Source organism: Rhinolophus sinicus, chromosome 18 (genome assembly GCF_057876585.1).
Source record: "Rhinolophus sinicus isolate RSI-liver-muscle chromosome 18, RSI-T2T, whole genome shotgun sequence".
NCBI lineage: Eukaryota > Metazoa > Chordata > Mammalia > Chiroptera > Rhinolophidae > Rhinolophus > Rhinolophus sinicus.
The window spans coordinates 116,402,807-116,427,169 of NC_142518.1; the positions used below are offsets into that span (position 1 = coordinate 116,402,807).

Here is a 24,363-nt window from a genome sequence, read left to right on the forward strand (position 1 = left end):
TGTCCAACTACATTCTTTTGCATGTGGATATCCAGTTGTCCTAACACCATTTGTTGAAAAGACTATTCATTTCCCATTGAATGGTCTTGGCACTCTTATCAAAAATCAATTGGCCATAGGTGTATACGTTTGTGTCTGAACTATCTTTTCTATTCCATTGATCTATATGTCTCTCTGTATGCCAGTGCCACCATCTTGATTATTGTAGCTCTAGAGTAAGTTTTCAAATCAGGAAGTGTGGGTCCTCTAACTTTGCTCTTTTTCAAGATTGTTTTGGATATTTTGGGTCCCCTGCATTTCCATGTGAATTTTAGGATCAGTTTGTTAATTTCTTTAAAAAAAAAAAAAGAAAAGAGGAAAAACTAGCTGGGATGTTGATAGGGATAATGTTAAATTGCTAGATCACTTTTGGGAGCATTGCCATCTTAAGAACGTTAAGTCTTCCAATCCATAAACACAGATGTCTTTCCATACATATAGGTCTTCCTTAATTTCTTTCAACAATGTCCTGTAATTTTCAGTGTCAAAGTCTTGCATTCCTTCTGTTAAATATGCTTATAAGCATTTCATTCTTTTTGATGCTATTGTAATAGGACTTTTCTTAATTACATTTTTGGATTGTTTATTGCTAAAGTATGAAAATACAATTGATTTTTGAATATTGATCTTGTATCCAGCAAACTTCCTGAACTCATTTAAAAAAAAAAAAGACTTAATTTTTAGAGCAGTTTTAGGTTCACAGTAAAATTAAGAACAAGGTACAGAGATTTCCCTTACACCCCTGCCTCCACACGATAGCTTCCCTTATTATCATCATCCCTCAACAGAGTGGTACATGTGTTACAACTGATAAACCTACACTGACACATTGTTATCACTCAATGTCCATAGTTTACCCTAGGGTTCACTCGTGGTGTACATTTTATAGGTTTGCACACATGTATGATGATATATATTCATCATTATGATATCATACAGAGTATTTTCACTGACCTAAAAATCTTCTGTGCTCTGCCCATTAACCTCTCTCCCCATCCTCAACCCCTGATCTTTTTACTGTCTCCATAGTTTTACCCTTTCCAGAACGTCATATAGTTGGAATCATACAGTGTGTAACCTTTTCAGATTGGCTTCTTTCACTTAGTTATATGCATTTAAGTTTCCTCCACGTCTTTTCATGGTTTGACAGCTCATTTCTTTTCAGCGCTGAATAATACTCCACTGTCTGGATGTACCAGTTTGTTTATCCATCACCTACTGAAGAACATCTTGGTTGTTTCCAAGTTTTGGCAATTATGAATAAAGCTGCTCTAAACGTCCGTATGCAGGTGTTTATGTGGATATAAGTTTTCAACTCCTTTGGGTAAATACTAAGGCGTGTGATTGCTGGATCATATGGTTAAAACATGTTTAATTTTGTAAGAAACTGCCAGACTGTCTTGCAAAGTGGCTGTACTATTTCGCATTTCCAGCAGCAGTGAATGAGAATTCCTGTTGCTCTACAGCCTTGTCAGGACTTGGTATTGTCAGTGCTCTGGATTTTGGCCACATGAACTCATCTTTTAGCTCTAATAATTTGTTTTTTGTATAACTTAGGATTTTTTTATATACAAAATCATGTCACCTGCAAATAGTTGCAGCTTTCTTTTCCCTTCCCCATTTGGATGACTTTTATTTCTTTTTCTCCAATTTCCCTAGCTAGAACCTTCAGTACAATGTTGAACAAAGGGGCAAGAGTGGACATCCTTGTCTTGTTTCTGATCTTAGGAGGAAAGCTTTCAGTCTTTCATCTTTTAGTATGATATTAGATGTAGATTATTGATAGACACCCTTTATCAGGTTGAAGACATTCCCTTCTATTCCTAATTTATTGTGGTTTTATGATGAAAGGGTATATAGGGTTTTGTCAAATGATTTTTCTGTGTCTATTGGGATTATTATGTTTTTTGTATTTAATTCTATTGATATGTGTATTTCATTAATTGTTTTTCAGATGTTAAAATGACTTTGCATTCCTGGGATAAATTCTGCTCAGTTATGGTATATGATCCTTTTTATATGTTGTTGGCTTTGATTTGCTACTAATTTTTTTGAGGGTTTTTGCATCCATATACCTAAGAGATAGTGCATTGTAGTTCTTTTTTATTCTTGTGATTTTTTTTGGTCTAGTTTTGGTATCAGGGTAATTCTGTTATAGAATGAGTTGGGAAGTGTTACCTCCTTTTCTGTTCTTTTTTTTTTTTTTTAATGAAGAATTGGTGTTAAGTCTTTAAATGTTTTGTAGAATTAACCAGCAAACCTGTAAGTGCCTGGGATTTTCTTTGCAGGATTTAAAAAGATTATTAACTCAACGACTTTTACTTGTTATACCCCTATTTAGAATTTCAATTTTTTCTTGAATTAGTTTATGTAGTGTGTATCTTTCTAGGAATATGTCCATTATATCTAGGTTACATTATTTGTTGACCCTTCAGTTCATAATATTCCCTTATACTCCTCTTTATTTCTGTAAGGTTGATAGTAATGTCCTAAGTTTCATTTCTGATTTTAGTAATTTGACGTTTCTTTCTTTTTCCCCCACCTTGGTCAGTCTACTTAAAGGTTTGTCAATTTCCTTGATTCTTTTTAAAGAATCAACTTTGGTTTGATTTTCTCTATTGTTTTTCATTCTCTTCTTTATTTTTGCTCTAATTTTTATTATGGACATACTTCATTTTATTGTGCCTTGTTTTATTGCACCCCACAGATATTGCCTTTTTTTTTTACAAACTGAAGATTTGTGGCAACCCTGCATCAAACAAGACTATGGTGCCATTTTTCCAACAGTATTGGTTTACTTTGGGTCTCTGTGCCACATTTCGGTGATTCTCACAATGCTTCAAACTTCTTCATTATTGTCATATTTGTTATAATGATCTGTGATAAGTGATATTTGATGTTACTATTATAATTGTTTTGGGCACCATGAGCAGCACTCATGTAAGATGGTGAACTGCTCCACCGACCAGCCATTCCCCCATTTCTCACCATCTCTTCCCTATTGCCTGAGATACAACAATATTGAAATGATGCCAGTTAATAACTCTACAAAGTCCTCTAAGCATTCAAGTGAAAGGAAGAGTGACACATCTCTCACTTAAACTCAAAAGCTAAAAATGCTTAAGCGCAGTGAGGAAGGAGTGTCAAAAGCTGAGGTAGGCCAAAATCTAGGCATCTTGCACCAAATAATTAGCCAAGTTGTGAATGCAAAGGAAACATTCTTGAAGTAAATTGAAAGTGCTACTCCAGTAAATACACAAATGGTAAGAAAGTGAAACAGCCTTATTGCTGACATGGAGAACGTTTTAGGGGTCTGAAAAGAGAGCAAACCAGCCACAACATTCCCTAAGCCAAAGCCTAATCCATAGCAAGGCCCTAACTCTCTTCAGTTCTATGAAGGCTGAAAGGGGAGGAAGCTGCAGAAGAAAAGTTTGCAGGTGGCAGAGGTTGGTTCACGAGGTGTAAGGAAAGAAGCCGTCCCCCTAACATAAAGTGCAAGGTGAAGCAGCAAATGCGGATGGAGAAGCTGCAGCAAGTTATCCAGAAGTTCTAGCTGAGTAATGAAGGTGGCTACACTAAACGACAGATTTTCAGTGTAGACAAAACAGCCTCATATTGGGAGAAGATGCCAACTAGGACCTTCACAGCTAGAGAGGAGAAGTCAGTGCCTGGCTTCAAAGCTTCAGAGGACAGGCTGACTCTGATTAAGGATTAATGCGGCTGGTGACTTGAAGTTGAAGCCAACGCTCAATTACCATCTGAAAATCCTAGGCCTGATGACAGCACATCTGTTTACAACACGGTTTACTGAATATTTTAAGCCCACTGTTGAGACCTACTGCTCAGAAAAAGAGACTCCTTTTAAAATATGACTGCTCGTAGACAGTGCACCTGGTCACCCAAGAGCTCTGATGGAGATGGACAATGAGATCAATGTGGTTTTCGTGTCTGCTGACACAACACCCAGTTTGCAGCTCACGGATCAAGGAGTAACTTTGACTTTCAAGTCTTACTATTTAAGAAATACATTTTGTCAGGTTACAGCTGCCATAGATAGCGATTCCTCTGATGGATCCTGGCAAAGTAAATTGAAAACCTGCAAAGAATTCACCATTCTAGGTGCCATTGAGAACATTAGTGATTCATGGGAAGAGGTCAAAATATCAGCATTAACAAGAGTTTGGAAGAAGCGGACTCCAACCCTCCTAATGACTTTGAGGGCTCGAGACTTCAGGGGAGGAAGTAAGTGCAGATGTGGTGGAAACAGCAAGAGAACGAGACTTAGAAGTGGAGCCTGAAGGTGTGACTGAGTTGCTGCAATTTCATGGTAAAACTTGAGTGGATGAGGAGTTGCTTCTTACGGATGAGCAAAGACAGTGGTTTCTTGAGATGGAAGCTACTCCTGGTGAAGATGCTGTGAAGACTGTTGAAATGACAACAAAGGATTGAGAAGATTACATACACTTAGTTGATAAAACAGTGGCAGGGTTTGAGAGAACTGACTCCACTTTTGAGAGTTCTGCTGTGGGTCAAATACTATCAGACAGCATCACATGCTACAGAGAAGTCACTCATGAAAGGAAGAGTCAATCGAGCATAAGAAACTGCCCCAGCCACCCCAGCCTTCAGCAACCGCTGCCCTGATCAGTCAGCAGCCATCAGCATCAAGGCGGACCCTCCACCAGCAAGAAGATTACGACTTGCTGAAGGCTTAGATCATGGTCAGCATTTTTACAAAAAAGGATTTTTAAATTAAGGTGTGTACATTGCTTTTTTTTTTTAAACATAATGCTATTGCACACATAATAGACTACAGTATAGTATAAACATAACGTTTATACTGGGAAACCAAAAAACTTGTGTGACTTGCTTTATTATGATATTCACTTTATTGCAGTGGTCTGGAACTGAACCCGCAGTATCTCCGAGGTGTGCCTGTATTTCCTCTTTTGTGTTTGCTTTGGGTGTAGTTTACTTTCTTATTCTAGTTCCTTAGGTGGAAGATTAGGTTATTGATTTCTGATCTTTCTTCTTTTTTAATATAGGCATTTACAGACACAAATTTCCCTCTAAGCACTACTTTCATGGCATTCAACAAGCTTTGGCATGTTTTGCTTTGGTTTTCATCCATCTCAAAGTCTTTTTTAACTTTCTTTGTGGCATCTTCTTTAACCTGTTGGCTATTTAAGAGTGTGCATCAAACAAGACTATCAGTGCCATTTTTCCAACAGTATTTGTTGACTTTGGGTCTCTGTGCTCCACCGACCAGCCATTCCCCCATCTCTCACCCTCTCCTCCCTATTGCCTGAGATACAGTAATATTGAAATGATGCCAAATGAAAGGAAGAGTCACACATCTGGCAAAGGGTCTGGTTTAAGTTCTGAATATTTTGATCCCTTAACAAACACTTGAATGGCTAAACTCTTAAAATGTTCTGAAATAAGAGCAAATGCTTGTAAGTGCTTACTTCATGCCCGGTGCTATTCTAAGCATTCAGTATACTATTTATTTATAACAGTTACAATTTCCTGATGTACTTTTCTTAAAATTTTTTTTTTTATTGGGGCATATTGGGGAACAGTGTGTTTCTCCAGGACCCAACAGCTCCAAGTCCAGTCACTGTTTTCAATCTTCAGTTGCAGGGGGTGCAACCCACCATCCCATGCAGGATTGAACCAGCAACTTTGTTGTTGAGAGCTCCCACTCTAATCAACTGAGCCATCCAGCCGCCCCTCCAGAAGCTCAGCGGCAGCTCGTTGTCTTCAATCTAGTTGTGGAGGGTGCAGCTCATTGGCCCATGTGGGAATCGAACTGGCAACCCTGTTGTTCAGAGCTCACGCTCTAAACCAACTGAGCCATCTGGCCGCCCCCTGATGCACTTTTATATTTACCTATGTAGCGACTCTTATTGGTGGTCTTTATTTCTTCATATAGATTCAAATTACTGTCTAGTGTCCTTTCATTTCAGCCTTAGGAGTCCCTTCAGTATTTCTTCCGTAGCAGTAAATCCTCAGTGTTTATTTGTGAATGTCTCAGTTTCCCTTTCAGTTTTGATTAATAGTTTTGCCAGATATAAAATTCTTGGTTGATTTTTTTTTCTTTCAGCACTTTGAATATCTGGCCCCCATGGTTTCTGATCAGAAGTCAACTGTTAATCTTATTGAGGATTCCTTGTATATGATACATATTCTCTTACTGCTTTCATGTTCTCTCCTTGTCCTTGCCTTCTGGAAGTTTAGGATGATTCTCAGTGTGGATCTCCGAATTGATTTTACTTTGAGCTTCTTGGATGTATAGACCAATGTCTTTCATCAAATTTGGTAAATTTGGGGCCATTATTTCATCAAATATTCTTTTTTCACCTTTCTCTCTCTCTCTCTCTCTCTCTCTCTCGCTCGCTCGCTCCTCTCCTCTCCTTCTGGGACTCCCATTATGCATACGTTGGCACACTTGATAGTGTCACACAGGTCTCTGAAGCACTGTTCATTTTTCTTCATTATTTTTACTTTCTGCATCTCAGACTGGATAATATCAATTGACCTGTTTTTAAGTTTGCTGATTCTTTTTTCTGCCTGCTCAAATCTTCTGTTGAGCGCCTCTAGTGAATTTTTCATTTCAATTATTGTACTTTTCTACTACAGAATTTGTATTTGTTTTTAATTTTATAATTTTTGTCTCTTTATTGATATTGTTTATTTGGTCAGATTTTTTTTTATCATACTTTCCTTTAATTCTTTGTATATATTTAAAACAGCTGATTTAAAGATTTTGTCTAGTAAATCCAACATCTAGACATCCTCGGGGACAGCTTATATTGATTAATGTTTCTGGTGTATTGGCAATACTTTCTTGTTTCATGCATATCTTGTAATTTTTGTTGAAAAGTGGACATTTTAAATGATATGATTTGGTAGTTCTGGAAATCAGATTCTCCCCCTCCCCAAGGTTTGTTGTTTCTTGTGGTGTTTATTTGTTTAGTGACTTTTCCAAATTAATTTATTAAAGTCTGTATTCTTTGTCATGTGTGGCCACTGAAATCTCTACTTGGTTAGATTAGTGATCAGCTAATGGTTGGATAGAGATGTTCCTAATGCCTGGAACCAGTAAGTCTCCAAGTCTTTGTCAAGAGGTTTTGTGTGGATGTTGGGGCATACCCTCAATGTTCAGCCAGGAAGTTGATAACTGTCTTAGCACTTCATTTGTGCGAAGCTTGAAGGTCAGCCAGAGATGAGAGTTTAGGTCTTTCTCAGGTCTTTCACGAGCATGCGCGTAGCCCTAGGCATGAACACAACCCTTTGCATGCATGTGCCCTTCTAGATTCCCAGGAACATTTTGGAGCTTTACAAAGACCCTATGGATATCTCATTCCTTAGCTTTTCCTTTTAGTTTTTTCGATAGCCTAATGTTTGCCTCAACTGTTATCTACTGCCTCAGACAGCTGTGAAATTAATCATTTGCTTCTAATTGTTTTTGACAAGTGCCCCAGGGAAAAAGTTTTTCACATTGAATGGGCTGTTGACTCAGGTCTAATAAAGAAAGCCTTGTAAGTGGGGTCTTCCAGGGAACCACCAGACAAGTGAAAAAATAATTCTCTGGGAATGAGGCCTGGAAGGAGCTACAACAGTATTCAGCCCCCTCAGGTGGCTGCTAGGCCACTGGTTTTCACCACGATTGTGGGCTGTTGGTATGTGAGGCCACCACCTTACGTGTTTTGATAAAGTTTTATTGAAACCCAACCGTGCTCATTCATTTATGTATTGTCCATGACTGCTTTTATGCATAGTCAGACAGAGATCACATGGCCTGAAAAACCTAAAATATTTATTAGTTGGCCCTTTACTGGAAAAGTTTTCCAACTGCTGCTCTAGACTAGTGATGGTTAGTAGAAATATAATATGAGCTACACACGTAATTTAAAGGTTTTTCAGTCGCCACATTAGAAAAGTAAAAAGGAACAAGTGAAATTAATTTTAAGGATGTATTTCATTTAACCCAATATATTAAAAAGATTATCAATTTAACATGTAATCAATATAAAATTATTGAGAGATGTTACATTTTTTTCTTACGTTGTCTTTGAAATGTGATGTGTATTTTACACTTACAGCACATCTCAATTTAGACTAGCCACAATCCAAGTGCTAGTAGCTACCATATTGGACAACATAGCTCTAGATCCTTGCTACTCAAAGTGTGGTCCCTGGGCTGGCAGTATTGTTTCAATGGGAGCTTGCAAGAAAGTCACAATCTCAGGCCCCACATGAAACTTACTGAATCAGTGTTTGCATTTAACAAGCCTATTAAGTTTGAGAAGTAAAGCTCTATACCACTTCATTATACTGCCTCTCTTTGGGATACAGACTCAGTGTACCCAAAGTATTATTCTAATGTAAAATGTAACCTTCTGGTTAAGCTGTCACTCCATTCACTCGATCATGGTCAAATTGTCTGAAAATCAATCAAGTAAGGTGACTGTATGCCAGATGCTGTACTAGGCACTGGGGGGGTTGCTGAGCTGAAGAGGACATGGCCACAGCTTTCAGGAAACTTCCAACTGCCCAAGTATGCCTGGAGAATAATACTCTGCACAAGAAGTTCAGTCTTCTTCCCTACTAAATCCTCTAAACAAGTTCTCCATCTCAAATGTAAATGTGGCAATTAGGCAGTGGATTGATCAAACAGGCATTCAACACAAGAGGTTCATGGGACAGAAACAAAACAGTTTCACTCCATTTGAAATTGGCTCACGGGCAATGGTCTGAAGCAAACACTCAGGCTTTAGGACATGAACTCAATGGATTCTTCTGAAAGGGTAGCAACCCTGTGTTTGTATAACAGGAAAGTTATAACATCCATCATGCTCAAATTCAGGAACTGTGCACTCAAGTCAAGAGAAACCTGACAGTCTGATTTCCAGGTTCCAGTGACTTAGAATAGGAATTCCTATTTAAAGCAAAGAAAATAAGAAATGAGGAAGTGCCAGTCCTTGTTTCTCTGTGTAGGTGTTGACAAGCTATTAAATCATTAGGCTGTCCCTTGCCAGAAGCAGCAGAATAAATCTTGGAAGTTGACAAATGGTCAGCAGCTCTGTGTGTGCCTGCACACTCAGAGGCACACACAAAGGGCACACTGTTTCCCTTGGTTTATCTCCTGGCTGTGTAAATATTTCATCTGACATTTGGATTGGATTCTGAGCTAGTTTCCCACCAAGCTGATGGTTTTTTAATCTGCTTTCATCAGCCTACAATAAACTGTCTAACCTGTCTGCACAGTGCAGTGTACTCTGCTCACTGGCAAACAGAACAAATGGAACCAAGAGATCCCCGACATACTTTCCTCAGATGTCTGAAGACGAGGAATTGCACCCAAGCTCTGCCCAAGCCAGAAACACAAACTATGAGGCCCTTGCCTCATCCCATTATACCAGCACCCACGAGCCCTTCCTAGGCTAGTCCAGTGCCAGCAGGAGGTCACAGTACATAACTTGGGCCCGCCATCCTATTAAGACAGATCTTTGGCTCAGCACAACTATGCCACTGCCAAGGATGAGGATGGACATAATCTCATTCATTCTGGGCTGTATTCATGCTGGCTTCTCTTCAGTTTCAGATGAGTTCCTTTGGTTGTCCAAAATGTAGGAAATGCTATGATAACCTAAACCACAAATCACTGGCTCAGAAAGCTCCTATACGGTAATAAAAAGGAATGAAGTACTGATAGATGCTACAGTGTGATGACCCTTGAAAACATTATGCTAAGTAAAAGAAGCGACTGATAAAAGAGCATATATTGTAGAACTCCACTCAGATGAAATGTCCAGAATAGACAAGTCTACAGATACAGAAACTAGATTAGTTGTCACTAGGGTTGGGGGGAGAGGAATGAGATTCACTGCTAGTGGGCATGGAATTTCTTTTAGGGGTACAAAAATGTTCTGGAATTAGAAAGTGGTAATGATTGCACAACTCTGTGAATATATTAAATACCACTGAGTTGCACACTTTAAATGAGCGAATTGTATTCTTCCCTCTCCCCAACCCAAAGATCCTACAGATCGTTCTTGCCAGCCTTGCTATTCTATACTCTACTTATAGGAGAAAGAAGGTGGTGCTGGGAAAGCTATAGAGTCAGGAGAGTGCGTCCTGTCTACTGCTACAAGTCCTCTACCATTCATTCACCCACCCACTTCAGTCCTTGAAAGTCTGCTATGTACTAGGTCCTGATGATAGATACAGCATGAATAAACCCTGCCCTTTCTATTAGGAACATATGATAATGATGTTCTTAACACTGACCCCAAGACACCCTGGATTTGCAAATTGCCTTCTGAATCATCAAAGATTAAAATACTTTAATTACAAAGTTAGTGTTCTTCATATTGTTTTTTTTTTTTTAAATTGGGAATTCATGGATGATACACTGCTTTAAAAGTTTCAATACCTGAAATATAGACTATACAGGGTGATTTATAATAATAGTTAAGGAAAATATTTCAAGAACAAGGATGGATGCAAACTTCCTGTTTCCCTTTGATGTTGTAAGCAAGAGGACTTAATGAAAACCAGAAAGATGACAGCATGGATTTTGAGGTTTCCTCTTTTACAAGGAAGTGCATTTGTGAATGCAATGATTTATTAACAGGTAGCCGTTTCCTTTTTGTTTCTATGTAAATGAGGACATATTCCTGCTGATAGTACTTCCAGTGTTAGTGTGAGGAAAGTGGTACAAAGGAACTCAGTCGTTCATTTCTGCAGACAGTGTGTTGTATGGAGAAATAATGTTTGATCTTTGGAGTCAGGCAGGCCTGGGTTCAAATCCTAGCTCACACTTTCAATTCAGACATTTTTCATCTCTTAACAGCTTCTGAGCTGCTCTTCCTAGCTCTCCAGGTCATCCTTTGTACAGCAGCCCACATAAACTCTCAAGAATACACACTGGATCTTTCTACTCCCTTACTGTAAGACCTTTAGTGACAGCGTATCTTGGATAGGAGGGTCTAAGCTACTTAGCATGACTGAAAAACATTGGCTCCATAGCCTGGCCCAAAAACAGCTCTCTAGCTACATCTCATACCATACTTCACCTGACATTTTTCAAAGAATTGTTGGTAGTTGCACACAGACCAACGCACACATGCACCCACTCCTCTACTCAGGCTGTTATGCGCTCCTGCAATAACTTTGCACCCTTTTGCCCTGGGGGTGGGGCAGCAGCATAGCAGGTTCTGGAGCCAGATGCCAGGGCAAGGCAGGGCCCTGTTCCAGCCTCTTTCCCCTAACTTTGGAAGCCAGATTAAGGCATTTGGGGAGATATTGACAATAACTACAATAAGTCCATTAAATTCTAGCATAAGTGAGTTTAAAAGTGTTTTATTTTTAAAAATTTGAGAAAGTAAAAGATGCATACAGTACAAAATTTGAAAGGCTGAAAGGGGTATTTAGTGAAATAATGAAACTCTGCCATGCCCTAGACACCCAGTTCCCTTACCAGCATTTTTGTGACTCTCTCGAGCCTAAAAATATAACTTTAACACAGCAAGATAACATGCTCGACACAGCGTCCTGTACTTGTGCTTTTATTTTAACCAAATGATCTTGAGGATCCTGTCACAGTGTAGTAGAGCTAACGAGTTCTCTACCGGTAAGAATTTCTATTCTTTCGAAACTCTTATAATGCTACTTAAAAAAACACACACATTATAATTCAACATCTGTGTACTCTATTGCGTGCTCACCACCAAAAAAGTCTAGTTTCCATTTGTCACCATATTTGATTGACCCCCTGTACCCATTTTGTCCTCCTCCACCCCTTTCACCTCTAGTAAACACCATTGCGTTATCTGTATCTATGAGTTTGTTTTGTTAGTTTGTTTGTTGCCTCTTTCTGTTATATCCCACATATGGATAAAATCACAGTTTTTGTCCTTTTCCATCTGACTTATTTCATTTAGCATAATACCGTCAAGGTCCATCCATGTTGTCGCAAATTGCAAGATTTCATCCTTTTCTATGGCTGATTAACATTCCATTGTGTATATATACTACTTCTTTATCCATTCATCTGTTGATGGTTATGTGGATGGCTTCCATATCTTTGCTATTGTGAATAATGCTGCAATGAACATGTTCCAAATTAGTGTTTTGGGTTTCTTCGGGTAAATACCCACAAGTGGAATTGCTGGGTTTAAGGTAGTTCTGTTTTTAACTTTTTGAGGAATCTCCACACTGACTTCCATAGTGGTTGCACCATTGTGTACTCCCACCGACAGTGCACAAGGATCCCCTTTTCTCCACACCCTCACCAACACTTGTTGTTTGTTGATTTATTGATGACAGCCATTCTGACAAGAGTAAGGTGATATCTCATTGTGGTTTTTATTTGCATTCCTCTGATGATTAGTGATGTTGAGCATCTTTTAATATACTTGTTGGCCATATACTATGTCTTCCTTGGAAAAAATGTCTGTTCAGGTCCTCTGCCCATTTTCAAAATCAGGTTGTTTGTTTTTTGCTGTTCAGACGTATGAGTTCTTTATACATTTTGGATATTAACCTCTTATTGGAAATATCATTTGCAAATATCTTCTCCCATTCGACTAGTTGCCTTTTTGTTTTGTTGATGGTTTCCTTTGCTGTGTGGAAGTAAGCCGCTTCTTAAGACCTCATTCACTATTTTTGCAGTGCCCCCATTCACCAGAAAATAAATTTTTAAAAATAATAAGTAACAACTCAATTCCTTTACATTCCTTTCCATTAAAAATTGCATTTACTGTGATTTTGTTTTCTAATTACAAAGATAACACATTTCATTTGTAGAAAACTTGGAAGATATAAAAAACACAGGGAAAAAAATCACTCATATTTCTAACACCGGTTAACATTTTGATGAATATCCCTCTAGTATATTTTTATTCACGTATCTATACTTTAAAAAAGGTGTACTCTCATATTTGAGGGAGAAATGTATGATAAATATAGTAAAAACCATTAGTAACTTACCATGTTTTAGTCACGAAAGCATTTTAACTGCCTGAGCCCATTTCATGCACACAACAACCCCAGGAGGTATGTACAGTTCTGTTCATTTTACAGATTGGGAAACTGTGGCATAAAGAATTGCTGAGAGTCACCAGCTTGGGATGTGACCCCAGGCCATGCTGTTCTGCGCACATGCCCAAAGACACAAGTGCAAAATGACCGATGTGAATGGATAACGAAAACATGGGATATCCACACCATGAGATACTATAGCGCTCTTAAATGGACTAAACTGGATCTAAATGGATAGAGCTGAAAAAACACATTGAATGAAACAGCAGGTTGCAAGATGATATTGTACATTCTGGTACCATTTGGGTAGATTAACAAAAAAGAAACCATGCACCCCCATCTCCATATCAAATCTTGTTTGTCATTACTGTGAAAATGGACTGGAAAGATACACATCATTTCATGATGTTGGATGCCTTTGCAGAGGTGGGGACAGTATAGCACTGGGGGTGAGGGTCACAAAATGTTTAACTTATCTATGACAATTGATTTTTAACAAAAGACATAAAGCTAAGGTCAAATCTTCACCAATTTCAATTTTGAATAGTGGGGATATGTGCATTTGTTATCTTTTCCTCTGCTACTGTACGCACCAGGTAGAGTTCCAAGTGTTGCATAGGTTGACTCATTACATCCTTACAAGTACCGTATCAAGTAGGCAGCACATTAGCTCCATTTTATGGATGAGGAAATTGAGGTACAGAGAGGTTAAATGACTTCCCCTGGGTCACACAGGGGAAGTGGTGGGTGTATCTGGCTCTAGGAACCATGCTTTTACCATATATCAGTTACCTTTCTAAAAACTCTCAAAATCTAAATAAAACAGCACAAAACCAAAACACTGAGGGAATGCAAAGTAGGGTAATGAACACCATGGCACGGTTGTTACCCCACCGGTCACCTTCCTTCTTATTTGCTCTGTTAGTCTGGGGGTGGGTGCTTGCTCAGAGTAGAATAGCAGGGAATCAAAACCGAAAACTACAGCCCCCCTTAAAAAACAAAACTAAACAAAACAAAACATCAGGCGGAGCCAAGTGAGATGGGCTCAGTTGGGGGCATTACAGGGCACGCAGTCAATTTGAGCCTGTGTGTGAACTGGAGTTCGCAGGAGTTAGCTAAGCCTGGTCCCTACACTACAAAAGACTGAGCAGGGAGGAGCTGGCAGCCATGAAGGGTAGAAGACTGAGACTGGGAGGAGAGACACAAAGCAGGTACCTGGTACTTAAGCAGCAGGCCAGACGGAAGGATGGATTTGGCAGAGGAATCTCCCTGCTCCCTGGAGTCATGAAAGCAGCTCCCAAGCTCTAAGTGAATCACAGACCGGGAAACAGTAGGGTGGGAAGAGATGAATGCTGCCCTACGGGAAAGAGTCTGAAGGGCAACACTAATCATCTGAGCAGCAAAAATCACTGGGAGCCTGTGTAGTAAAGTGGTGAAGAGCTGGGACTCCAGAGCTGGCCTGTCTGGGTCCGAATCCTGGCTCTGCCACTTACTCATTATACCAGCTTGGGCAAGCCATCTGTGAAATGGGGATAATAATGCAATTGTTGAGGATACAGATGAGTAGATGCCTCTCAAGCACTTAGCTCAGTACTGGGCACATAGTAATCACTCTGAAAGTTTGATGTCATCATCATTATATCTGAGGACCTACTTGTTTCCCAACACTGTGGCAGGAATTGCGGATGGACAGAGGTATTGGACAGTTTTTGCCCTTGCATTCAGTTTAGTTGGGGAGATGAGTAAATGAATTACAGTGCAATGTGATAAGGAGTCAGATAACAATACATGTCAGGTACTACAGGATCTCAGGGAAAGAAGTGACTAACTCTGGATGGGAGGGGTGGCCAGGGAGGACTTCACAGACAGATGAGATGGAAGTTGGAGCTTGGAGGAAGAGGAACTGCACTGATACCCCGATTCCCAAGCCAGTCCTCCTCCTCCAGTGTTCCCTTTATCCATCAATCATTCACCTAGTTGCCCAAGAAAGAACCCTGAGGTCCTCCCTGACACTTCCCTGTCTCTAATGTCTACATCTAACCCAGCAACATGCCTTGTTAGTTCTACTTCCAAAATGCATTTGGGATCTAGACTACCACAACAGCCTCCTAACTGTTACCCTAGTGCCACAGGTGTACCTGTCTAATCTATTGTCTAAAAAAATGCTAGACTGATTAAACACACACATAAACAGATACACTGCTATGGACTGAATTGTGTCCTCAAATTCCTATGTTGAATCCCTAACCCCCGTGTGACTGTACTTAGAATAAGGAAGTTATTAAGGTTAAATAAGGACATAAGGGTGGGGCCCTGATCCCACAGGATTAGCGTCGTTATAGGACTGGACATCAGAGCTTGCTTTACACCCCCTGCCCCCCAGGGAACTACCGAAGGAAGGCCATGTGAGGACGCAGAAAGAAAGTGGCTGTCTTCAGGCCAGGAAGAGAGCTCTTAAGCAGGAACTGAAGCTGATGGACCTTGCTTGATCTAGGACAACCAGCCTCCAGAACTGTGAGAAAATCATTTTGTGCTGTTTAAGCCCCCCAGCCTGTGGTATTGTGTTATGGCGGCCCTTACTTTTGCCTACTACCAGTCCTTGGTTATACACTGTCTTGTGTCATTCTTCTCTAATTGTTTGTTGGGTATAGCTTCTGCCTCCTCTCTAGGCTGTAAGTGCCTAGAAGGCATGGATCATGTCTCCTAAATCACCAGAAACACATACAGCCAAGGTGGGCACACAGTGGTAGTCAGTAAACGCTTAGGCACACAGTGGTAGTCAATGAATGCTTACAGGAGGAGTGAATGCAACTGCACAGGGAGATGCTGAGTGTTCAAAGCGAGAAACGGATGCTGAGACTCTGGACTCGGTGTCAACTTTGTCACAGACGTCCCAAGTGTCTCTAAACAAATTAGCATATTTCTCTCTTTCCGTCCATTTGTTTCTTCAGCTGTGCTGTTGCGTCCCTTCCTTATGGAGTTTTGCTGAGACTTAAATATACTCCAGTATTTTCCGAGCCTTTGTGAGGAAGCAGAGACTGGGTTTCCAAATCAGAAAGACCTGGGTTTAAAATCTCGCTTTCTCACTTATGAACACTGATTGTGCGAGGTGCTTCATACACATTGACTCCTTCAGTCCTCACAGGCAAGCCACCCTGCAAAGTGCGCATGACGACCACTGTTTTAGGCTGAGGAAACTGAGCTTATCAGAGACCAGGTCAATTACCCAAAGTCCCACTGCGAGTTATAGGGTCAGAATTCCAAACGGTTTGGCTCAAAAGCCCCTAATCTCTCTACCGTGCTACAGGCGCCAAAAGAGGATAAAGGTTAACGTCTAGAAAAAAATAACCTCCTACACTGGGTTTCACAAGACTCCATTTATCAGGGACAAAAGTTCTTGCCTTTCCTTGGGGCAACAGAAAGCTGCCACCTTAACATTTCAGTAATGTAAGGCCAGTTAGAATCAGATCCTCAACAGGGACCATGACCCAGGAGAGATCATGAGCCCTTTCACTAGGCTGAGGGTGGCATGGGGGCAGGGACATAGCTCTTCTTTACTTCTGTATTCTTAGAACCTAGCACTGTGCCTGGCTCCAGGAGGCACACAATAACTGCCGTGGAAAGAATTCACCCACTGCAGTGCAGAGGCTGAAAGAGTACATTCTGTGGCCTGCTATTGTGGCCTCTAGATTAGGCCTGAAAGAGCCAGTCACATAGCTGCTAAGGTTTGGAACTGAAGAAGTTTATTTCTGATATATTTCAGATTCACAATGAGACAAGATTCCCTGGTGGGATTTTCCCCAAAGACTGGATCCAGACACCCAGTAAAAGGATTACAAGTGTACTTGCATATCATTTGCAAATGGTTTTACGTCTAACCACATTTTCTGTCATCTATTTCTTGGTGATTTTCAAGGCACAAATTTATTACTACCCTAAAGGTTATGACATAATTTATAAAAATAATAAAAATTTAGCTTCTCTTTCTTAACAATAACAAAGAATAGGCAGTACCACATTACGTTCAGTGCAGACAACTCATATCTTTATTATTGCCATATAAAGGGTTTGATCAATCATGTTTAGGTTCTACCATAACATTTAAAATGGGAGGTATACCTGTCCATATTAGCCAGTATCAGTAAAGTTCCTAGGACACCAGCCTCAAGAATAGAGGAGACTGGGGTGACAGAGAGCAGAACTGTGGACAGCCATCCCTAAGTCACAAGCAGGACTTTTGCTTTGGAAGCAGATCTTTGATAGAGTAGTGATTTATAAATGGAAAGAGATACGAGAGCCATCATTCAGCAAGCATTTCTTGAGGGCCTGCTGTGTGCAAGACACTAGATAAGCATCACAGCTTAATAAGGAGAACTTTCAAATCTATCAGGCCTTTTCTTGTCATTGCCTTAAAATATCATGCCCTATGTTTAAAAATGGCAGTGTAATCATGAGAAAAAAATCTCAACTCAACATTAGCACAAGTGATGGTAAGAAGAACTCCCCGCCATGCTTTAATGAGCCTTTGCACATGCTGTTCCCTCTGCTTGGAATGCTCTTGCCCCCTCTCCTGTCTGCCTGGTGAAATCCTACCCTTCCTTTAGGATGTGGCTCAAATATCATCTCCTTGGTGAGCCCTTCTGATGCCCTCCTAAAAGAATTAATCATTCCTTTATGTACACTCACAGAGGTCTTTGCAAGGAAACTCTACTCTGACACCCCTTTGTAATTTCTTCTTTCTCACACTGTACTCTGAGCTCTGCAAGTCAGGGAAGACCTCTGATTTATCTTGGGATCCCCAGCATAATGCCTGTGTATAGCAGTAGTCAGTAAATGATTGATGAAATTCCCTGACCACCTGGAAAAAGAAGTCTATTAACAAATTACAGAGAACATTGTAGAAACATAGTATGTGCTTAGTGAAGGCTTGCTGACTGAAGGTAGTGAAAATGGAGCTTCTCTTAGGTCGAGCCTATACACAGCAATCCTTGGGATGCTCCAGCCACTGAATGGTAACTGTGCCCCAAATCATCACCTCTGCTGGCTTGCCAGAGGGCATGAAACATCCGTTATTAGTCACTTCTTAGGGTTAAGTCGTTTGCTACAGAAGTGCCCTGTTGGATTGCTTTCAGACAGAAGAAAAATACACCAGAAGCCACCTGAAAGACTTTGCACCTTTTGGAGGACTGGCTGACCATTCATGCCCCCCTCTTTCCAACTATAATCTGTAGTCCAGACAGAATTCACAACACAGGGAAAGGTCCTAGAAAGAGTTAAGATCGTGCACAATTTAAATTGTACCTTCTAATCACAGTACATAATTCCTGTCAGCTTAGAGTTACAAATTTTGCTGTTTCCAAAGTCCTGTGAGGCACAAATCTCAAGAAGGTAAAAAAAAAGAGTACATGTTTCCATTTTTGTATCAAAACACTAACAAAATCTAAACTCTGGCTTTTAATCATAGCCAGTTGCAAAATCCTATCTTCCTCTGCTCATGGGGGAGTAAAACCCTTTTTTTGTTCTGACAAGAAAACTCCCTTTGTAGTTTGTAAGAAATACAAACTACAAAATACACCCATCTCGCAGACCTTCAGATATATAATCACCAACACAGACACAAAATGGTCAATTACGCAGATATCAGAGTCCCCGAATATTTTAGTTAACAGTAGCTCAGATGACCACCCCCTAACTTTGGAAAATCAGGATGTTTAGTGACTCATTGATTACGTAGGGAGTTCTTATTCTCTGTTGGTAGTTTAACAAATTAGGTAGAAGGAGAAAGCTAAAATCTGTTGAATTTAGCTGGAACAAAGGCTAGCCTTGCTTTCAGATCAGTTAGTGCCATTTCAACAGTAAAACAATCGAGAGCCCAGAGATAAGCAGAATCTCGGAGCATAACCGTCTTGTACCTTTGTTAGCGTGGGGAGGGGTAAGAGAAGGGCAATGCCAACACAAATGGAAGTGTACACTGAAGCAAAGGACGGCCAGAACAGTGGGTGAAAAGTTAACTTACTTCACTTAGACCACCGTATTAAAACCAGATGTGTCAAAAATGTAGGGTGAGAAAAACTGGTGTTACTGATAGCGTGAACCAACCCTTTGTGCTTTCCTCCCTATACAGTATCATTACAGGGTGCCAGAGGTGTCATTTTGTTTCATTTCACATGTAGCACATTCTCAACAAGTTAAACCGTTTCTAATCTTGTGTAATTAGATAGGTCTCGCTACCTCCCTCACTTGAAGGATTTTATGAGCTGCCTTGTTCCGTCTCCCTTTTGTGACAGCTTCTTTGGGGCTGGAAAGTAACATTTGCTAACATTTCTTCCCTTCTGGCACCTGTCAGCTGGATGAGCCCTGGGAAAGGGAGGATGGGGAGGGAAGGAATGCAACATGCCTCCCTGCCATGCCCTGGCATTAGAGCCATCTTTGTCTCTACGTAGGGATTGCTCTGTTCTGGAAAGTGCTGTTAAGTACATACTCAAAATAAGCAATGGGCAGATGGGTGAATGGAGTGATGAAGTTCTTGTTTTTTATTTAATCGCAAATTTCAAATTCCTTTGTTGACTTAATGTAGGGGCTGGGTGAGGTGCCCAAGGATGTCCCAGCCTACAGAGCTCTTTGATCTTACCGTCCAGTCGCTCTGGGCAGAGCCACCACTGGATACAGCGACTCAGCCACTTCAGAGCACTTTTGAGGAGTCATCTGATATGTGACATCGGAATCAAGGGCTTCTACTTCGATGCAGAAGTAATCACAGCGTGTGGAAACTGAGAGCTTTTCCTTGAAAAGGCTTTAAAGCTACCCCCTACCAAAAGCTTTCGGAGGGTCATTTCTTGCCCATTCTATGACGTCTTTGTAAGACTGTTGACTGGCAAATGCTCTCCATGTGTAGACTGGGAAATCCAGAATTAAGGCCAATTTCTGCTTCTATGTCTTGGGACTTGGGTATGATTGATTATATGCAGGGCCTGACCTCTCACCACAAAATTCTGTGGTTTTTGTCCAATAATGAGAAAAGACAACTGAAGGAGTAGAGTATACATCAGAAACGGGTGAGTGGCAGGGCCACCTGACGTCCCCTAGTACTCTACAGTTTATAAAGCGCTTTCAGAGTGCTCCTTTCCCAGATAGGCTATTTCACCCGAGCAACTGGTTGCTGGCTCAGTCATGGAGGCCCTGGCTTTCTCGTGCTGGGGGTGGGGCAGCGAGTGGGTGCGCGCTTGGCCTTCCAGGAATAGTACTGCTCTGAGGCTCTTCTGCAGACTGACTGGAACAGAGATTAAGCCCCGGGTCGCCTCTGCATTCCATTTAGCAGTTTGCTCATGCTTTCACTACAGATCAGGCTCAAGAATTCCACTGCCAGCTGAGAATCTGAATGTCGCTTTGGCTGTAAGACAGTGTCTTATTTATTCACATAAATCCCCTCCTCCTCTTGTCCCTGATTATTTTCACCCTAAAATGGAAAGGGGGGAAATTATGTGAGCATTTGGGTGCTGGACTGCAGCCACCCTTGGCAATCTTTGTTAATCTCTGAGATTGTCAGCAGCATTGACTAAGGAAGAGTGACTCACCCAGAGTAGCACACTGTCTCTTTTGCCTTTACAAAAGCAGTTCCTCAAAAGTGCTGCTGAGACAAACAAACAAAACTATAGTTGAAGGGAAAGAAAAAGTTCTAAGAGCAGCTCAGCACCGTGGCCAGAGGGGTGGAAGGGAGACAGGCAGTGAGAAGCACAAATGCTGCTGGGCCTTCCCCTCATTCTGGCCAGTTGTATAGACAGCTGTCACTTTAATTTAACCCTTAGTTCACACCCCAAGCGACCAAGCTCGTTTTTGCCCATACACGTCTCTCCTGGTAGAGATAGTAGTTGTTATAAAGCCGAGGAAAACCATAGATGGAAGGGAGGCTACATGGGGAAAACCTGATAAAGACAGCTTTTCTTTTCTTTTTTTCCTCTTAAAATGTGCACATGAGACAGAATGCCTCAGAAAGGTTTCATGCAAAGAGATAGAAGCCGCTGTAAGCAAAGGCAGTCTGGAGGAGGGAGGACCGGCTGCAAAGGCTTGGGGACAGTTTTGCTTCTACTTCTGTTTATATTCTTAAGGTTAATTGTGCAAATGTGACTTTGTTTGTAGGCACACGTGGCTCTGTTTCTCCACCAGACAGCCGCTCGCCAATACCTGCTACAGCTCTGATCGACAGACAGGGGCTTACTAATCGCTAACCTGGACACTGGAGTGTAAACATGCAAACTGTCTTCCCCTCAAGTGGACTTTTAGGATCGGAATACTGGGGTGTTCAGGCTGGAAGCGACTCTCAAGTGCGCACTAGTTCCACCCTGAAGAGGACAGGAGAGGGATCTGAGCCTGGAGAAGGTAAGTGAATTGCCCAGGGTCACATAAGCTAGTGAGGACGCCATTAGAAAGCATTCCAGTGCTGTCTTCCTCCCTCTCACCCCACCTTTAGAGACCCCCAAGTGTACCCGCTGTGGCACAGTCTGTGTGTTTCTCCTGGCTATCTCCGTTGCTCCCCCGTGGCGATGCTGGCAGGCCCAGTGACCTAAGACAGGGAGTGCTCATTCCTGCCATTTGCAGCCTGCTCTTGGCTGGATGGCCCGCAGGACTGAGACCAGGGAGAACTGAATCTCCAAAGGCAGGTCGTAGCCTGAAACTTAGGAGACAACTCTTCTCCACTCTGCATTGAAAGGAATGATGCCACTGTTATATACAAAAGGCTTAGCAGACGTAAATCACGTTTGTGTGCAATTTCTACATGAAAAATAGTTATATAAGTTAGGGAGCATAGTAAGAATCAACAGCTGTCTTTCTCCCAGAGAACCCCCACCATCGTCAATATTTAAAAGTCACTCCCTTGCATTTCTGTACCATCTTCCTACACATACATGTTTTTTAGTATCCCTTACAATATACACTCTAATTCTGCTTGCTTTGGAACTTTCAATACTGGCATCATACTAAAACTTTCTACAATTTGTTTTTAGTCGCAATTGTGTCTGAGAACCTTTTATGTGGTTATCTGCAGCAGTGGCTCATTCATTTCCTTGTGTAAGACTAGGTGATAGATGCACGTCTATTGTTTCTAGTTCGGGGGCTATGAACTTCCTTTATAGTACACTAGCCCATGTTTAATTTTTAAGGTTGGTTTCTAGGAGTGGCATCAATGAGTTGTAAGGTCTGCACATTTTCAAATTTGTTAGATAATGCCAAATTGTTTCCCCACTTACTTGCCCAACATACACTCCCAGCGGAAGTTTTCCATATCCTCACCAACACCTAGTTTTTCAATCTGGTGGATTAAAGTGGAATTTTGTGTTGCTGTTTTTTGGTCACTCATTGTGCTTTTGATTTGCATTTCCCTGATTACTAATGAGGTTGAGCATTTTCTCATGCTTCAGGTTTCCTCTTCTGTGAAAGGCTTGTTCATATCTTTTGCCCATTTTTCCTTTGGATGTATCGCTATATAAAGTTTGTATGTTGCAAATACTAACACATTGTCAGGTAGGAGTCCTCCCACTCTGTGCCTTGTCTTTTCACTTTATGGTGTTCTGGGTGACCAGAGGCACTGTTTTCATGTAAGTGAATTTATTACATTTTGCCTTTATGGTTGGTGCTTTTTGTGTTTCTTTAAAAAAAAAATTCTCCCCATCCCAAGATCACAGAGAAATTCTCCTATATCCATGTTTCTTTTTGAGTGGGAGGTTACTGGCATTTGGGGCTGGGCAATTACTCTTTATATGGGGCTGGCTGTCACTGCAGGACACTTACCATCCTTGGGCCCTGGGTACCAAATGCCTTTGGCACTCTTCCTGTCATTATAACAACCCCAAACTCTCCTATATACAGAAGCTGCCAAAAAATGTATACAAATTTTAAGAAAGGAAAAAACTGTATTAAAATTGTAATACTAAAAAAAAAAATAAAAAAAAATTGTAATACTCAATATATACCAATAACAAAAGATGAATACAAGTCACGTGTGACGTCTGCAATGACAAGAGGTGCTCAAAGTGGTTCCCATCAGCATCCAAACACTTCTGATTATGGCCAACTACTGCTTGAGCAATGTTGACCAAAGTATCCACTTGTATACATTTTTTTGGCACCCCTGGTCTTTTTAAATGTTCCCTGAGTGGAGGTACTGCCAGTTGAAAACGTTGGAACGATATTTTCCTCCAAAAGTTTAAAGTATACTTAACATATTCAGAATGGATTTTTGTTTTTGACGTGAGGTAGGAATCTAGTTTTATTATTCTTTTATGGATAACCAATCCCCCCCAAATCAGTTGTTAGAGTTCATCCTTTACCCCACCGATCTGTAATGCTACCTGTCATACATCAAATTTCCAAATAGGTAGAGGTCTATTTTTGACTTTCCTATTCTGTTCAATTGGCCTATTTATCACACCTCTGTGCTAACATTATGCTCTTAAGTACTGTAGCTGTGTGACACACCTTAGTATCTGATACCTTGCTGCTCTTCAAGAATGCCTTGGCTTTTCTTTGCATTCCCACATACATTTCAGAACTCGATTGTCAAATTCCATGAAAAACCCTGCTGGGATTTTGACTGGAATTACACTATGACTGACTCAGGGAGAAAGACTATCTTTACAATATCAAGTAACCCTAACCTGTGAACTGGATAGCTCTCCATTTCAAGTTCTTTCATAAAGGGTCTCTGGCATGTTTGTTAGATTCTCTTCATAGATACCTTATATTTTTATTGCTATGGTATCTTTTTAAAAATTGCATTTTTGATTCTTGTTGCTGGTGTATAGAAACGAGACGTATCTCCTTACATTGTCTCAAATGTACTCCAACCAGACTTTCCCATTTAGCGCCACCAAAACTGCTCTTGGCAAAATCACCCATGATTTCTCAGTACCATACATTGGTCACTCCCTCCTCCTCCTCAAAACACTTTCTTTACTTGGCTTCCAGGACAGCACACACTTTCAGTTTCCTCTTTTCTCACTGATTATTCTCTCTTTGCTGGTTCTTAGTCATCCCCAACATTTCAATGTTGGACTGTCCCAGAGGCCTGTTGTTAGACCTCTTCTCTAGCTATGCATACTCCTTCGGTGATCTCATCCATTTTCATGGTTATAAATTCTATCCATATGTTAACAGCCAAGTTTGCAATGCTAGTTCAACTCACTGGAATTATAATATCATTATATATCATTTGTAGGGTGTGTGTGTGTGTGTATTTTTTCTTTCCTTCAACCTACTTGACATTTCCAACGCAACATG

At 40.7% G+C, this 24,363-nt stretch overlaps 1 protein-coding gene across 3 annotated transcripts in view; it reads right to left on the reverse strand.

Moving 5' to 3' along the window:
• The window catches only part of HDAC8 (histone deacetylase 8), a 182,580-nt gene that overhangs the window by 34,355 nt on the left and 123,862 nt on the right, over window positions 1-24,363 (reverse strand). Inside the window, exon 10 of one of the 3 annotated variants that reach the window (XM_074323459.1) lies at window positions 12,621-12,671. The exons of the other annotated variants lie outside the window; for them this stretch is intronic. Within the exon in view, the coding sequence (XP_074179560.1) occupies window positions 12,636-12,671 (36 nt within the window). The 3' untranslated portion in view covers window positions 12,621-12,635. Of the gene's footprint in view, window positions 1-12,620; window positions 12,672-24,363 lie in introns of those variants that run through there. 3 annotated transcript variants of the gene reach the window in all.